At 36.3% G+C, this 18,802-nt stretch overlaps 1 protein-coding gene across 1 annotated transcript in view; it reads left to right on the plus strand.

The window, feature by feature from the left end:
- LOC136975689 (APOBEC1 complementation factor-like) overlaps positions 1-18,437 on the plus strand; it is a 48,532-nt gene extending 30,095 nt beyond the window's left edge. The window contains exons 5-6 of the mRNA XM_067270791.1: positions 4,384-4,510; positions 18,269-18,437. Of these exons, the coding sequence (XP_067126892.1) occupies positions 4,384-4,468 (85 nt within the window). The 3' untranslated portion in view covers positions 4,469-4,510; positions 18,269-18,437. The remainder of the gene's footprint in view (positions 1-4,383; positions 4,511-18,268) is intronic.
- Positions 18,438-18,802: the final 365 nt, after the last annotated feature.

Genomic DNA, 18,802 nt, shown 5'->3' on the forward strand with positions numbered 1-18,802 from the left:
TTGGATTACATTTATGGAATCACTGGGGGAATTCGAGAACATCAGGAACATGCCGAGGAAGCCGGTCACGACGAACGATGGGTTACTATTGTGTCTGTCGTTTTGTACAGAACTGTCTACCGGAGTACTAGTAGCCATATTAAAGAATCACCACGCGCGTCACACAAAGGGGAAGGGTGACAATACAAAAAAATACAACACGAGTTTACAAAAATTGTCGTTTACACGCAGAGAGGTCAGAGCAAGAATCCTGTCGCGGACGCCATTGTTATGTCACGCGAGTGTATGGCCAACGAAAGGACAAATTTACAATAAAACAAAACTTTAAGTTTAATGAAAAAAAAAACAACAATCAATAAAACACTCTTTCACCTCGCGTGATGATACGCAGGATTCTTTTACAACTCCGACTCGAAACCTCACACGTGTAGGCGAAGGAGTAGACAAAAATAACAAAGGGAAACACGTGGTTCACACACAATAAGCGCGACAAATTTATAACGAGTTACAAATAGGATATTCACCGGACTATTACAAACTAGGATTAAAACTAACTTACTTGCTATAGAAAGGGGAAAGAAGAGTTAGATAAATATATGGAATTATATATAAGAAGGGATAGGGGGTACCCAGAATAACGATGTGTCCTCGAGATCTCTATTTCGCTGAACGAGCCGATCCTATTCTTTCTCCACGTCTGCTCCGTCCCAGCTCCACACCAAGAATGACCGTTACTCCCGTTCTTTTGCCTCCGGGTCTTTTTCTTCTTTTGTCCTCCCCCTTACTTCCGGGGAAGGGACTGCCCCACCCGCAAGGAAAGTGAAAATAGAAAGATCGAGAAACAAGGGAGAGACAGAACAAAGAATTGAAGGATTAATATAAGGCTTATAACTATCGTGTATATACAAAATTATGACGTACCGTCACAGTGCCAGTCATCTATTAATTGCTTTCAGGGGAAGTTTTGAATTGAAATAACATGACTTCTAGTTTGTATGGGAAGTTTTTATATAGTTAATCGAAGCCTCCTGTCTTTAAGGTTTCCATATTTGGTCTTGGATTTTATTTATCTAACTCTGTTCTCAAGATTGAAGGATGAATGGACAATGGTGGAAATTTATAGGTCTGCAAATTTTTCAAATTGTAGTCCAATCAAAAACAAAAACTGTATTAGGAGCATTTTGTAATTTATAGTTAGTTTTACCAAGACTACTAATTATGTATGGTATAGATCTTGTGTTGATGAGTGAAGTGATCAGTGTGCTAAATGTTGAAATTGGGATATGGAAAATGAGCCTTCTTTTAAATAGTGTAGAACATTTTCTATAACTAGAGAAGAAACAACAAGGAATGCACAAAAAGCAGTAACACAAGAGATGTACTGAAATATTTAAAAATACTGTAAATGAATTGACCACATAGCCACAAGATTGTGCAAAAGATTCTATGCCAGAGATGTCCAGCCCACAGCCCACTTAATATTTATATGCGATCCACTGCACCCTAAATTTTTTAGGTACATTTTCATTTATTTTGGTAAAGTATGTTGTAAAAATTATTTTCGTTTCACTGGATATACTTTGATGTCGTAATGACATAATTGGTGCTAGAAAATTGTTTTAACTAGAAAACTGTTACGCATGTAGGGTAGTACATAATAGAGAGGTTGCAGCCAAAGTTTTCAATGTGAAAACGTGTACATCGGATATTCGGCGCTGCCTTCCTGTAAGTCTAGACGTTTGACAATGGTGTTTGGAATGTTGAGCATGATTCCACTGACTTTCCAAACATCATTGTCAAACTCCTAGGTTTACAGGAAGGCAGTGCTGAATGTCCAACATACACATTTTTGTGTTGAAAACATCAGCTGCAACCTCTCTACTTCTGCGAACAATTTTTTTTTTCATATATGAAAATCATCAAAACTGCTGAAAGAAATAGGTTGTGTGATTCCCATTTAACTAACATAAGACTAGTACCATAAAAGCAGATATTGACAATATTATAAAAGGAAGGCAATGTCAAAAATTGCCTTGAGTTTATTTTTATTTTGTGTGAGTATAATTTATTTTTACTGTCAATAAGTAATACAGTATTTTTTTTAATTATATATATTTGTAAAATATATATATATTTAAAAATTAAGTGGGGTCGGTGGTATGTATACTGTATATTGTATATACAGGGTGCATGAAAAGTTCTGTTAATTTTTTGAAACACTTCAACAGTATAAAAATACCGTACAAATAAATAAATTCACAAAACTAAATGAACAATAAGTTTTATTTAATGAATAACAATAACAATAAGCAAAAAAATTTACAACAAATGCTCAAAATTGCCTCCTTGGGCTTCAATGCATTTATGTGGTTGCTTGCGAAAAGTTCCAATGATGGTCGCACATTCTTCCACTGAAATTTCATCCCAGGTATGCGTCAACACTGCTTTTAGCTGGTCCATGGTGGCATATCGTGTTTCCGAGAATTTTGCTCTAGGATCGACCACACCGAGTAGTCCAGCAGGTTAAGATATGGCGAGTTAGGTGGCCAAACGTCTTTGCCCCAAAAGCCCGGAAACAGCTCTTCACAGATGGTAATTGTTGATTGGGTTGAATGCGCTGGTGCCCAGTCTTGCTGAAGCATGAATCCTTCTGGGCCAAAGTGCTGAGACGCCCACAGCTCCAATATGTCACGTAGGGCCCATTGCTGGTAGATGACGGCATTGATCTTGACATTTTGATCGGTGAAGACCAGCGGTGTCTTCCCAGTGGCACAGATGCTGGCCCACACCATGATTGAGGCCGGAAAATGGCTGCAACCAATGGCTTTTGCAGCAGCAGTCTTTTGTTGACCCTTCTTGAGCAGCTGTCGATGGTTTTGGAGGTTTTGAAGCAACTTGAGGGTGAAAATCTTCTAGTCAGTGAAGAGCACCTTGTTCAAGCGACCAGCGCTGACCAGCCGACACATTCGGCGAGCTTTCTTGAACCTCTTCGCCTTTGTCACTTCATTTAAGAAGTGGATGCAGATGATCTTGTAGCTGTGAAATTCCAGCTTCCTCTTGATGATATTACGGACTCACTCCTCACTGATTTGGAGCTCCTTGGCCATTTTGCGCATGGACACCTCTGGATTGCGATGAATCCGGCATCGCACCTTGTTGATGTTCTCTGGAGTGGTCACAACGGTGGTTGGACAGCTGCTCCAAGGACAGTCCACAGTCCCTCCAGTCTCCTTGAAACGTTTCACAATCCTGTAGACAGTCCTCTGTTGGAAACCAGTCGCGCAAACAATGTCGGCTGTCTTTATTCCCAACTTGTGCAACTCAACGACGATGATACGTTCATTTTCACGAGATATAACGTTAGCACAACTAAAAATAAAAAAATGATTAGAGCACTTTCTTGATTAAAATTGCACGTACAATCCAATAAAATCATAAAAAATAACAAAAAATGCAATGACAAATGCCAAAAACACACAAAAATAAAATTGACAGAACTTTTCACACACCCTGTATATATATTTGTTATTACAATTTGATATTCACATTTTGAACTTTTCTAAAAGATATATATTTATACAAGGTACTGTACTTTTGTGGCCTGCTGAATATATGTAAATTTCTAATTTTGCCCATTAGGAAAAAAGGTTAGACAACCCTGTTCTATCTATATATTACTACTTAAAATTTATTATCTACTAAAATGTTACTCACGAAAAACCAGTAACCTGTGCATAACATACAATATCAGTCACTACAAATGTTTTCAAAACCCCTCCTTTGTAGTGACTGATATTGTATGTTACACACCAGTTACGGGTTTCTCATGAGTAACATTTTATTTTACGCCCGGTGTGCAGTTGTTCGTCATTAGTATTGAGCAATGCCGGCTAATTTATTATCTACTCTTATATTTAATATCAATGACAATCATTTGGATTTTAGTTTACTTTCAATTATATTTTTAAGCTGTCAAATAAGCTATATAAAAAATTATACAACTACAAAAATCAGCATGTAGATGGGATTGGATACAAAGAGATACAATATGTCTCTTGTTTTATTGTATCTTCGTCCACATACATTCTTGAACCTGAAAATGACTATTTAAAATAGTCAAAAGACAATTGTTCATCAAAAGTACATGCTACATTTTAAGAATTTTGAAGTTTAAGTTGTATCTATCCAGTTGAAGAGATTACTACTGTGGTTTATAATTTTTTTAATTAATAAATTATATCTATTAAAAAATTTTCAAGCACATATCAGATGTACTGTACTTAGACATTACGATTAAAAAGATTTTGTATTAATTATGGATAAAATTTTTATTATTAATTTATTTGTTTATTATTAAATTATATGTTCCATTTTCATTTACAGGTTACAATACCTGGTTTACTTGGACAATATAATCATTTTCAGGGAAATAAATTGTGCACATATCCTGAAGGAGCAAAGCAAATAGCCGCAGAATGCGTTCTAGTACAATTAGGTATATCGTTAGAAGGTAAGTATTCTTACTTAAAATGCATATTTCATTTTAATGATATAAAGTATACATTAAAGTAATTCAAGATTTATGTGATCATATCAAGAAAATTGCATTATTAGAAACCTATACATAAACTATAGATGCAATTTTGTAGTGAGTTAAAAGTGGAGACAGTGCCTTTAATACTTTTATCAAATAGCTTTAATGAACAATTTTTAAGTACATTACTACTAACTTATGGCAGTGTGACTGCACAGACACCAGACACTCTGTCAGCTCTATCACTTGCAGCCTTGACATCACAAAATACAATGAACAAATCAAAACTTTGTTTTCACTGGCTTGTGTCATTTTCAGAGAATTAAAACTTTTTGGGTTGTTTTGTCAGACTTTCTAGCTGACTAGTAGCTGCACTTGAAGAAATTTTATCAGGGAGACTGAGGGAGTTAGCTGTACTCCCCAGTAGCCAAAGTTAATTTGATCATTAGGGAATCTTTAGGTCTTCATTAGCTGCTACCTGTACCGGTACCTGTGATAAGTAATGCCTTCAGGCATTGTTAGGATATATGATTTGGGGTTCTTTTTTAATATACTTTCTCTCCCATCTTCAATGGATGTAAAACTTTAATATGCTGATCATAATATTTTGTCATTTTATTTGCCTGTTCTGCATGAATTTTTCCTCAGTAATCAGTATTTATAGCTTTTTGACATTCTCAATGACAGAAACTTTCATCTTAAGTGATCAGGAATTCAAAAGTTTATTGGACTTGTTAAGCATGTAAGAGATTTGATATAAGTGAGTAAATTTGTAGAACTGGTTAAATAAACAAAAAAAACAAAAGATTACGTAAAAAATTATACAACTTGTTTATGGAAGGTTGGTGTAGAAAACGGGAGAACGAAAGAAGGGGTCACTGTGACTAACAATTCCCTAAGGAGTTGTTATCACAGTGCCACTAATCTTTTATTATTTGATAGAAAGACATGTTACAAATCATTATGACATATGTTGTATACATGTAGACATTATATTTATTAATAATTTCAATCACTCATTATATTGTAATACACCTCCTCAATAATTAGCCATTAATTAATATAATTTGATAGCATAAGTAAGTTTCTTATGTTAGCCGAGTATATGGAATAACAAGACCCTGAGAGTCGCTCGGCTTTGATAGAATTAAAAAAAAGAGGTTTATTAATTTCAGCGAACATAAATAATTTACAAAGAAACGATTACACACACTTACTAATTACTAATACAAATACATTTGGGACTGCACGTAACAATGTCATCAATTAGTCCCCGCGTGCTGACAAGACAAAGAACTTATTCTAACTTATATCTAGCTTAACTAAGTACAGGGCCCTAGAGAAAGATAAGGTGGAAGAGAATTAAACAGAAATGATAAGACTGAAAATTGGTTCGAAGGGGTGACTGGCGGTAATAAATAAGAAAAAAAAACCTCGGATCCGTTCCTTAATAACTTTCTTTGTTTCTGTTCGTCCCGTTTTTCTCTCTCTCCGAAAAATCTTCCTTCCTCTCGCTCCTGTCCTCCTATCTCCTCTGACGTAACCCCTCGACCCCTCGGTGTCACACCCTTTTTGTTTTTATTACCGTCCAGGCCACATGTGTCGACTAACTACCGCGTGGTTAAGTAAACAGAAAACGGAAGTAAAATTGTTACTACAGAAAGATAGTATAAGGAAAGTAAAGAAAAGAAAATAAATAAGGTTTAATAAAGCCACACTTAATCTTATTTGCATCAAGTGGCTTGGTTAACAAGTCACCAATCATTAGTTCACTGGAACAATAGATTACATCAGTGGCTCTCAAAGTGGGTACTACTGCTCCCCTGTAGGAGAAGAGTAAATCTAGGAGGTGAAAAGAAGCAAGTGGGCAGCAGGGGGATGCTGACTGAATGGTTACTGTAGCTGGGGGTTAGTGTCACTGACAACCTTTCTCTTTCCTCTGTTAAAATGAGTAAGAAGAAACATTTCATTGAATGATTTCCAGATGTGGAGAACAATGTACGATAGAACACAAAGTGTGAGGTTTGTAGAAAAGTTTTTCTAAGAATATGTCTAAGCCTACTGCAGAAACTCCCTATCTTGATATTCATCCAGCAAAATCATGCAATACAAAACAAACTTCTAGACTAATTACTGGTACATGTAAATATCACTACTAAACCTTAAATTTCTAGTAAGATATGACACAAATATACGAACATTTTTGATCCTAACCAACATCTACCTCAGGTTCTTGAATCACTTTGTCTATAATTTGATATATTTAGATAAATTAAGTTTAGTATATTATTTCAGATCTTTGTTCTTAATTCCATACTGGTTAAAACAGTTTGTATTCAAAACGTTTGAATCTTAGCATTCCATATTTAGAACTCAAGTGATCCAAGAACCTAAGGCAGATCTTGGTTAAGATCAAAAACGTTCATTTGTTTGTGTATTATATCTTACTGGAAATGAAAGATTTAGCAGTGATAAAATCATGTAAATTCAGAAAAATTAACGTTTTCGGTCTTCTTCTAAGACCTGCTTCAGGTCACAAATTTCAAATAGATGGAACAGCTAACATTTTGGTGTTCAAATGTGCCAGGTGCAGAAGAGCTTATACAAAAATTTGAATTTATTAAAATCCTCTAAAACTGACCAATAGAATGTGTCCAAGTCATTTTTTAGCAGATTTATTTGAAATTTGTGACCTGCAGTAGGTCTTAGAAGACCAAACACATTCGTTTTTCTGAACTTGCACCATTCTGCTGGGTGAATACCAAGATAGGGAGTGTTTGTAATATAGTATAATCCAGTTTCTGGAGTATTTTTATTTTTTATTTCCAAGCCTTTCTCACACAATGGAAAGAGGATTTGGCGGGATTAATGTATGGTTGATAGATTGGGTATAAGTTTATGGAACCAAGAGGGTGTGGCTCAAAAAAGTTTAAGAATCACTGAATTACAGGGGGTATCAGTACATTGGGGCACGTAGCACCCTTTTTTGTCTTGGTTTCCCTTTACCTCATCCCCAAGAGGTCCTCAAACAACAGAAAATTTGTGACTTCTAGCCTATTCTTCAAATGTAAAAGAAACTAATGAATGATATTTGTCCATTGACCCATACAACTGTAATGTTTAGTTACAGTGAAATGTTTAAGAATAAGTCAAATATTACTAGTGACTGAATATGCTTTGTTTCATGTAACAAGGAACAACATACAGCCATGAGTCACTGGCACAAGGTCTCCTACAAAAAGTGGTTCTGGCGGGAAGATAGACAAAAGATATATTCCATGTTTGGTAGACCGGACAAAGTGCCATCTATTGTCTGCCAGGCAACTTGCCTAACTGACACACATGTGACAACTTCTTCATATTTTGATCAAAACCCCCATTCCTTTCTTTAAGGCCAGTCCACTCCCATCTTGTAGGAGCACTGATCTGACATTGAATCATAGATTTACAAAAAATTTTAAGAAAATTCTTGAGTAGACAATACATACAATATGTGTTTTTTTCACTTAGTCCTTTCAAATGCACATGAGAAAATAACAATTCTACAGCAGAGTTGACCTTTTATTTGAGACTACTCATTTACTTCCAAATGTAAAAAAGTTAAAAATATCCCTCTGGCAGTGGCAATTCAAGAATTTTCTTAAAAATGTTTGTAAACTTAAGTTTTTTATCCTGGCTAATTTTTATAAAATTGAATCATAGAATTTGAAGCTCCTTGCATAATGTACAATGCCCTTTTTTCATAGTCTGAAGGCACCACTGCTAGATTATATTAATATCTCCCAAACTTTTTAAATTGCACACGGTGGTATTTTGTGTCGATATGTTTTGTGCACTGCTGTGCTTTTCCTACTTTTAAAAATCAAATACAGCTTTGATTGTCCTCAAATATTTTAATAGGTGTCATAATCAGTAGATTTATTTCTTTTAGAAGTCATTTCATTTGTATAGTTTCTTGGGTAGCTTCAGCCAGGGCTACTTAGTTTTGGTGGACAAAATGCTACACACTTGTTGCTTTTTACTGACTCTATGAGTAAGACTTCCTTTTAAGATGAGTAAATATCCCGTGTTTATTTTATGAACAATAAGATTGCTTATCCAGTCAGAATTGACATAACATTTAAATTCTGATTCTTCATCAATTTTTCCTAGTTCAAGTTTCTTCTTTTTTGTTGAATTCAGAGAACAAAAATTTTTTTACTTCCACCCAATCACTTTCCAAATGTTTTGTTGTTTAAAATGTACTTTGCAATTTTTTTTTTATTTACTTTTACATAGAAGTTGATTAATAAAAATTTTAAAAATAATTTCCAATGTTATCCATCAAGCAGGAATATCTGACAATGTCTGCTATACCCTCTTAATGGTTGGACATTGGCACTCATAATTTCATTTGAAGATTTATGTAGAACAATAGCCACATTTATAAGTATCATATTTTGAGTTTCTACATCTCTGCAATCTTTATGTGACCAGTTTTGGAATTTTTATCTGGGTCTTCTCAGATTGTTGCTTTCTACTGTTTCCAGTTTGAGATTTTCTACAGTAGCTGTTAGAATTTGTGAATGTTTTATTTTGTCCATTCAATTTTTGCCATCTAGCATTGTTTGAAATGCAAAAAATGGGTGAAATATTACCTAAAGGCACTGGTTGTTATACTTACCTTACATGAGTGTCATTACTCTTCAATATTATTCTTGTATTGGGCACTCTTTGATATAAAACTACTGGTTAATTAACAATTGTCTTGATATCCTACTTGGGTAATGACCAAAACCAAAACTAAGTTAAACAAACACAAGTAAGTTTCTATTTCTCTCCTTGGTGCCTTTTTCTGGTATATTGTGACAAGAAGGTTACAATAACAATATTTGATTCTGATGCTTTTTTGTTGGCCTAACTGCATATTATAAATCAAATAAAAAGTAAGAATGGGAACTATATATTTGTGGTTTATTCATATAATAATTAAAACTATCAATTTAAAATAAAGATGTACTCATCCTCAGTTGAAATTTGCAAAATTTTCTAGATCAACTCAAAAACAACACACAAATGAAAGAAACCATTTCCGATAGTGACCACTACGTGACTATAAACTTACGACGACATTTGCTAGTCGCAAATGTCGGCCACATTCACGGTTCCATTCTTTTTCAGAATACCTAAGTGAGCAGATTGTTAATCGAGCATCATTGCCCACTTTCCTCTACATGTTCTCGAATGTATCAGGCATTTCATTTCTTCTTAAGGTATCTCATATCCATAGAAATATTAGATGGTTAGTGCCGTAATATTAGCAGTTAGGAATTTTTGTGATTTCTCCGGCTGCATTGACAGTGCATGATAAATTCTCCACAGAGCACATATTCAAATATTAGATGGTCTCCAATCAGATGAGTTAAATTCTCATAATTCTTAATATATTTTTCTTCGTGAATTAAAAATATTTTTCTCAATGTCAGATGTGGTAGCTATATATACGTAATGTGAACGTATGTATTTATTTTATTTTGGTCTCAGTCGGTTAACATATGCTCGTGCCTTATTACTTTATCTATGTAAACTGCTAAAAACAAACATCTTTTATGGCCTCCAGTATAAATGCAGGGATTGGTTATACTTTGAAATTCTTTAGATAGCAATGTTTCATTGAATTTTTTGTTCCATTCATTTCAAAGCATATATATTTTTTGGTTAATGTTACCCTTGGTGCCAAGATGGCGGCTCATCTCTGATTCCAGCAAGGAAACAGTGGGACACATGTTCTAACCTAACCTAACTTATTCTAATAATTTGGTTGCTAATAATTATGGTAATTTATAAGAATAGGTTAGGTTAGGTTAGAACGTGTATTCCACTGTTTCCTTTCTGGAATCAGAGACAAGCCGCTATCTTGGCACCAAGGGCAACATTAACCTATTTTTTTAAATAATTGGCAAGCCATATATGGGGATCCTACTTTGTGTAACAAGTCTCCATTGAAGCAAAAAATTTTAAATAAAATTTGTAGGTGTAATTAAAGGAATTATTTTTTTACTTCCACTGGGATACAACTCATAATATTAGATACTGCATTTTAATAAATTTTACACACTAACACAAACAGATTACTACAGTATTAACAGATACAGAATAGTTTTAAATAGCATTATCGGGAATATTACTGACAGACAAATATAAATGTAATGATTACATTCTGATTAATTTATTATAAAAATTTTTTAATACTTTATAAGAAATTACTCAGAGATGCAAATTATTTTTGAATTATTCACTTTATATTGACTGATGGTGGAATTAAATATAATTTAATAATGAGTGTTTACAGAAAACAGAAATTTCATCCATTCTTTCCAAGGCCCCCGATGTTGCTATTTTCATTAATTATATTACATTTGTTACTTTATACTATGATTGAATTTATAAGCAAATTATTGATATAATTATGGTCCCGATTAGCAGGTATGGAGACGACAGTAGTATCAACGTCGATACAAGTCCCTCCCCTTAGCGGGTCCGGCATACCTGTACTAGCGGCCGTCACTGCGACGTATCTACCGTCCGGACAGTTCGGTCCCGTCCCGACTAATGCAACAGGTAGAATTTCCTTTGTAGAAAAGGAGATTTAGTAAATTCTTTCTTACTTTCCCATCCCTATTACTCTTATCTCTTAGTGTCTCTCTGGTGCTTTGTGTATTTTGTTTTAGCCAATCATTCCTACAAGTATCTGTGCATAGCTGGCTGTTTTAGTTCAACAGTGAAGTAGGCTCGTATCTGCACAATTATCAAATAATTTCAGAATTTAAAAAAAGGGCCAAGAAATTTTAATACCTATAGGCCTATAAACGTGTACCAAAGTTCGGACTTCTTAGTTAGCTCCACAGATTTTATAAAAGACGGAATACACTTTTAAAGCAACGGGACAGAGGGCGGGTTTTGGTTGTTTATTATTTATTAATACGTGAAATTTTGTTTACATGATAAGTTTTCTATTACACTTTATTTATAATTCGACCTTTTATTGCATTAGTAAGACGCAATTGATCGACATCCTTAAAAGAGAATAAGGATTGCGTGATCTCCACAAATTTCCACGGCATTAGATTTTAACATTAGATATTCCTCGTAACAGAGGCATTTACAGATAAGAGAATAGGGTAATGGGATTTCGAGCATGCCTGTTGCCAATTCGCGAAAAGAATACATTCGGCCCCCTTCAATTTTATTATTTTGTTTTTGGTATGTTTTTCCTAAAATTTGCTCTTTCAGTAAACCAGTTTGATGTTAAAAATCAAAACAATAATGAAATTACTGTTTTTGAGCCAATTTGAAATTAGAAATTTAAGTTAGAAATTTAATGTCGAAGGTAGACAGTTGTTGTAGTCTGGTGATAATTACCTAAACGATAATTAATTTTTGTTAATAACTTTGAAACGTTTAGATGGAAGATAATAGCAAAGTTATTTTTACTCTGAAAGGGAACATTGGGAGGTGGGTGGATGACTTTCAAAGCTTTTAAAAGTCTTTTGATTTACCAAAGACTACAATAAAAACTTTTTCTACGATTTGCAATATTGTGTTATAGTAATGTGTAAAGTGGTTACCATCCAAGCGCTAGATGCAAACTGTCTGTAAAAAATTTAAAAATTTTGAAATAAAACGTGTAATCTGACAGTTTGAAAGTTACTTTACTCGCAGTTATAGAATGTAACGGGGAAAGTATGGTGATGGGTCAAACTCTCCCGGGCATTGTTTCCCCCATTCGTTCGTGTTTTGACACTCCACGAGCCCAAAAATATAAATAAATCTGTTTTACATTATATCTTGGGACTGGATAACCATAAAATTTGAATCTTGGAATGATTATTTCCGTATATGGAACAACGATGCTATTAAATTTTGGTGATTAAAGGTCGACGGGGTGGGGAGATAAAGTGATCACGTGTCATATTTCGAGTGGTGTAAGACTTAATGAAAATTTCACTATTTATTAACATTTACAAATTTCTTTTAAAATCTCATTCCTATCTCTCAAAATAAGCCTTTTAACTTTTTATAATAACTAATAATGCAAAACTGCCATACATAACTTTAACTTTGTAAATAAGGGGTTCCCAGCACCTCTCGTTTACGATGCCCGTTGCCAGCTTTTCTTTGCTTAAATTATATAATTCCCTTATTAATACTCAAAAAGTAAACAACTTGTACAAATTCAAGTTAAATGAGTTGCGAATTATGTAAAAATAGTTGTTTCGTTTACATCTTTAAAAATAAAACGTGGTTTTGATTTCTTTGGTAGAATTTTGATAGAATACGAGCATATTTGGTGCCTCTAGGTCAGTGATTCTCAACCACTGTGCCGCTAGATGTTTGAAATGTACAGCCACGGCGAATACCCGTACATAAGCGACGTCAGACAAGTAGTTCAATAGGTTCTGCCTTCCTAGGGCGCGTTTGGAAACTGTAACCGGTGTTACCGGTAACTGCCGGTAGTTACCAAAGCGTTTAGACAATGTGACCTAAATAACCAACCGCGTTTAAAAATCACTGTTATGACGTCCTGCGGTACTTACCGAAGTAACTGTGTGTGCCGCCAAATTTTTAAATTATTAAAAGTGTACCGTGACGAAAAAAAGATTGAGAATCACTGCTCTAGGTGATTGTTTTGGTCGATTTCTGTTTGCAATTATTACTTATGTCTAATTCTTTTTGCAGAGTTTTCATTTATCTCTCTGCGTGGTTGGGAGTCTAGCTTTTGTCTCCAAATAATTATCAATATAATAGTTTAAAATATTTTAATATTTAAATTTAAAAAGGACATCAACGTAACAAATTATAAATTTATTATGCCGATTTACTTTTTATAAATTTATAATTTACATCATTTAATGCCGGCACTTGTAATATATGATATTGCCAAAATATTCCTGACAAGAAATTGATACTTTTTCTATCATTAGATGCCTCGGTTTTGTCAATGCAAACAATGCCCGATTAGTAAATTGTCGGCTATCTTCGATAACTTAAAGATGTCAACAATAATATCGTCCACACTTAATTTTACCACCTGAAAAGTAGCTCGAATATTAAAATCCAACAATTCCAATTAACTTTGGCTTAAACTAAATCAGGGTTTGTTCTCGTCGTTGTTAATTAAAACAGTCCGGAAGTCTAGAAGTTGGTTTTTGATATTCTGTTGTATTTTATTATATTATTTTGATCCGCAATATACAAATTTTTACGATTTTGGCTGTAAAGCCAACCAAATTTTACCACTAAACTTTATTATTATTCCTAGTTTATTGTAGATTCGCTAATGTACGGTCGGCAGGAATTTTCCAAAAACTGTCGCACACACTACGCTTCTTTATCCTACTTATCCGATTTGTTATTATCATTTATTATCCGAGACAAGAATTCGAATTAACTAACGGCTGCCGAAATACGGGGAAAAAGAGAAGACGCGGCGAGCTTTTATAGCTGGAGAAGGGGCGGTAAAAAAGTCAAAGGCACGGTAAATAGGTAATTAGTAAATTAGAAATTGGATGATAAATCGACCAAAAAAGAACAAAAGAATTAATCGTGATGATATTTTTTTAATAATTGCAGTGATGTTTGTTTTAGAAATTTGTTTAATTAAATTACGTACGAAAGATAACCCGATACTAACCAATGTCTGTTTACCGTAATGACCGTTGACGTTTTGGGCTATTTTTGCACGTTTATAAAATAAACTACCGCTAAGTCTAAAGCCATCGTCAAAAACTTTAAAATCTGTTTTAAATTGTATTAGATAAAACTGTTTATTAATACGACAGTGGAGTACGTATACCATAGTGCGGTACGTAAGGTTCTCTAGTTTTAATTATATTTAGTGTGTGGGTGCTGGAGGAGCGCATCCCAAACCGGAAAAAAGGTGGGCAAAATGAATGGATACGGTCAACAGTAACAGTTTTTCTCTAAGCGGTCCTCTCGTGTGGGAGAAACTGCAAAAGGGACTGACGTCGAAGGTTTTTAGAAGCGGCCATTGGAATTTCGAAAGCCCGGCTACCGGGATAAAGAGCAGGGACGACAAAAAGGAAACATTTTGTCCAGCGTGGATTATTGCACCGCTCTCTGACAAAATTTTTCAGAATCTTAACCCGAGTCGACTGTTCCATTGACCGCCTGGCCTGGCCTGTCATACACCGTCTTCGGACCCAGTGATAATATAAAATTTTAACACCCTTAGATTAATGCTCAAACAGATACCTCAGGATTCGAATACGCACTCCCGAAAAAGTGAAATCACAGCGTCACGAAGAATAAGGCCATATAGGCCAATGCCGTTAGAGGTGAGAGACATAAGCGTACGATTAAAAGAACAAATATATGCAATAGACACTTGTTTATTCGGTAACAAATATGGCAAAGCGTACTACCAACGAGGCGATTAACGATTGCCCGAGGTGTCCGTCGTAAAGTCGTGTCCACTGCGGCACGCGTGTCGTCTATGGTCCCTCGCGTGTCATATATGGCAGGGGTGGCCAACTTTTGTGCACATAAGATCTACTTTTTATCGTAAAAATGTGTCGCGATCGACTTGTTGTCATAGGCATAGTCTAAATGGGGAGGGGGAAGTGTGAAATACAAACTATGTTTATACACTGTTTCAGTACGAAGTGCACTCACTGCTTATGAGTCGAGTCATAACTGCATGCATACAGTTGCGTTCGGTTACAAATATAATACATTAAGTCAAGACATTGCTAGCGATCGACCAAAATTGGCTTGGCGATCGACTGGTCGATCGCGATCGACTTGTTGGCCACCCCTGGTCTATGGTATAGCGGTGGTCCCCTCACCCAATCTCTCTCTCTCTCCCATTGAACACGCGTCGGACGAGGTCCCACGCGTGTTCAATGAGAGAGAGATTGGGTGAGGCTTCCGACCAAGGAAGGACGCGAATTCTCTTCGGGTTGGTGAGAGTTTGTCGCGCGACCTGCAGTCGGGCATTGTATTTCCGAAACACCGTGTCGGGTGCGACCGAACCACGGGCCCCACAATTCGTGCAACGTCCGGTCCGTCGTCGGAGTACCGGAAATGTGCACCGGAATACGCTCCATCCCTCCACGGTCGCCATTTCTCCACATACAGAAGCGGGATTCGTCCATAAACGGTACTCAATGCAATTCGGTGGTCCAGTTGCGACGACGCAATACCGTGCCGGATGTGCCGCCTGTTAGTTGCACCCGGATTGCCAGTTGCCGCGTGTGCAACCCGAGTTAGTGCAACTCGTTGCAAACGGAAACTTTCCCATATTTTTCAATGTGAATTGGCCGTGAACCGTATCTTTAATACTGCGTTTAGAATTTGTAACCAGCACGTCCGTTACGATATTATGGACCGTGTCTGTAATATCGTCACGACGGACGGAATCGGCTGGTACTCCAAGTCAGTTGTATCGAGTTTGCCGTATATCAGACAATTATTCGAAATATTTATAACCCGGTTTTGTTGGCAAAACTTATTTCGTGTAAGTGTATATATAGGCTCCGGTATTATTTAGGTTTTTTTTTAACTCTCTGCCCACAGGACAGAGTTAAAAAAACCTGAATAATAGCGAAACCTAAAAAAGTCTACCTAAAGTTTTAAAAAACCTAAATGAGCGGGCCTCATTTAGCCAGCTCATTATGGGTACGGCTAGATGGCGAGGGACGGGGCCCGACGTATCCCTAGACGGGTCGAAAAACCCCTGGGATTTTTTGACCCGTCCAGAGACATTTTCCGGTTCTCCTACGGCAGTAGGCTGCCATCTCGACCGCTCGGCCATCCGGCCACGAAAGGTATTGTTTAGGTCAGGGATGGGCAACCTGCGGCCCGCGACGCATAAAATGTGAATAAATATATCAATTTCCCAGCTTAAGGAAGTACGCAGCAAAAATTCAAACGTTATTTTCTACAACTTATGTATGTGTATAGTTTTTCCCGCAATGAATTTAGTAAAAATTAAAACAGAAACCGGCTAACAGACACATGGAAACTAATTTAAAACTAGCAGTGACGAATATTTAACCAAATATTTCCAATATATTACGTTTACATTAGTTCCAGAAGCTAAATTAAGTATACCTGTGCTAATTTATAATTATATATGAATAAATAATTCTGATTTACCAACATTTTTTTTTTCTCTTTCTCTTGTATGCAGCCCGCATCAGTTCAAAAGTCTTAAAATGAGGCCTTTACATAGAAAAAGGTTGCCCATCCGTGGTTTAGGTCATAAAGGTTACATATTCGTCGGTCAGTCTCGAATCTAACAAAAATTTCACAATTAAATTCGAATAAATAATTTTGTACGGCTTTAATTCGGATCGCCTTACTTTCTCACAAAAGGATTTCACCATAAAAGAGATTATTTGAACAAAAAATTTTCACGCCCCTGTCAAATAATAGAGGTGTATTTAGAAAAATAGACCCGCGAAACGGAAGCGGAATGTGGAGTCCAGCAATTTCGATGGTATCGACCGGGGACGGCTTCAGCCTCCACCAGATACGGACTCCTGTAGTTTCTTCGTTCCCATCAGTAATGTAGAGAAGACCACGTGGCGGCCAAACGGTTTTAAAAACACAGACAGACTGGACGGAGAAGGTTTTGTTAGATTTTTGGTTGCGGATAACTGGCTTTTAATTGTCTTTATTTAAGTTTACAACGTTTTCACGTCCATTTAAGAAGTAAAAAACACGTTTTGTAGTGAAAGTTGTATTTTTACACTAAATCGCCTCTTACAAAAACTTTGGCACGGTCATTTGCATTTTCTCGACGGGCCACAATGACGTTGTTACTTTGCTGGGGTGCAGCAATGCGACGGGCGGGCGAGGTACACGGGACTTTCGTGGAGAACCGGGTCCTATTTAAAAGTTAAGCGGGCGAAAGTTTAGCAGCCCGTATCCGGTCGGTAGGACCAAAATCGACATCCTCCACTACCCGTTTCGTTTTGTCGGCCTAATTTCCCAATGCCAGCGTAACTGCCGTGGGGTAAGAACGTGCCAAAGTTTCTCTTTCCAATAATTAGTTTTTATCCGTTTTCGTAAATTGACCGAAAGGAATAAACTCGTCGACGTTATTTACTTGGGGACCGTCGATATAAGAGGATTCGATTAGCCAAAACCTTGGGTTCTTAAACGTCGTTCCTTATTTCGACTTCTATTATTAATATGCATTTACCGTCGATTCCGTATTAAACCGTTGTCTTTTAATGATGCAACGGAGGGGCCACTGCCCTACGGATCTGTAGTCTCTTCTAGAAGTAAAGAAAGGCACCGGTAGAGACACGCCTTCCTTTTTTTACTCTCTTCTGTGGCCTCACTTGTTTCCGGCCTTGGTCGTTATAAATCTATGTTATATATTAAAAGCAAAATGTTCTGTCGCTACCGAAACCGAAACTAACTTTACAGAAGTGCTGCAAATAGAGAGTCGACTGGGACTCCCTGCGTGGAATATAACCCAATTCATCCAGACCCACAACCGGTATTTTTCCACACTTTCCCAAATATTAACTTTCCATCGATTCCATTTTAATTTTGGTTTCGGTTTCGGTGTAAAGGCAGAGTTTTAATTATTACCGTATTATTTTTAGTTTTAATTAACCGGCTACCCGGTAGCCAATAAAGACGGAAATTTTGTACGGTCAAATTTTATTTATGTTTACGTATAAGAGTAACTCATGGGTGGACGTTTTTCTTTCTTAGCTTACGAACAAGGCTACTACCAGACGGGAGCGCCCCATCAGCATCCTCCTCCTCCGCCTCCGCCTCCGCCGCCTTCTCAAGTCCAAATGTACTGACGTCGGAAAACCGGAGTTTGGTGGGACTGCCCGGTTCCCGGGTTTATTTATTTTACAACAAACTTTCGAAAACATTCGTTTTTCATTCGCTCGGCTCTTTGTTTTGTAATTTTATACTTTAAAACAAGCGTCCGGCGGGACCCATCCTTCCAAACTTTGCGTTTTAACCTTTCGTTTCGGTTTCCAGTTTAATTTGGGGATTGTTATTTTTACTATTGCCGTCACTGTTCTTATTATTAGTATCGTCGACTTTTCTCGACTCGACCGGCGGTCGAGTGGACTTATTAGTAACTAAATGCAATGATCACTCCTCCGTACCAATCTGTCGGAAAACATTTCGGGTTATAAGGCGACTACGTGCTAAACTTTGACCCGATAAAGAACACACCTCTACTCCGGTTTGACTTTTTTATTTAAAAGAATAAGGGTGCTCTTATCT

Source organism: Centruroides vittatus, unplaced genomic scaffold (assembly GCF_030686945.1).
Source record: "Centruroides vittatus isolate TY-2023 unplaced genomic scaffold, ASM3068694v2 contig_377, whole genome shotgun sequence".
Taxonomy (NCBI): Eukaryota; Metazoa; Arthropoda; class Arachnida; order Scorpiones; family Buthidae; genus Centruroides; species Centruroides vittatus.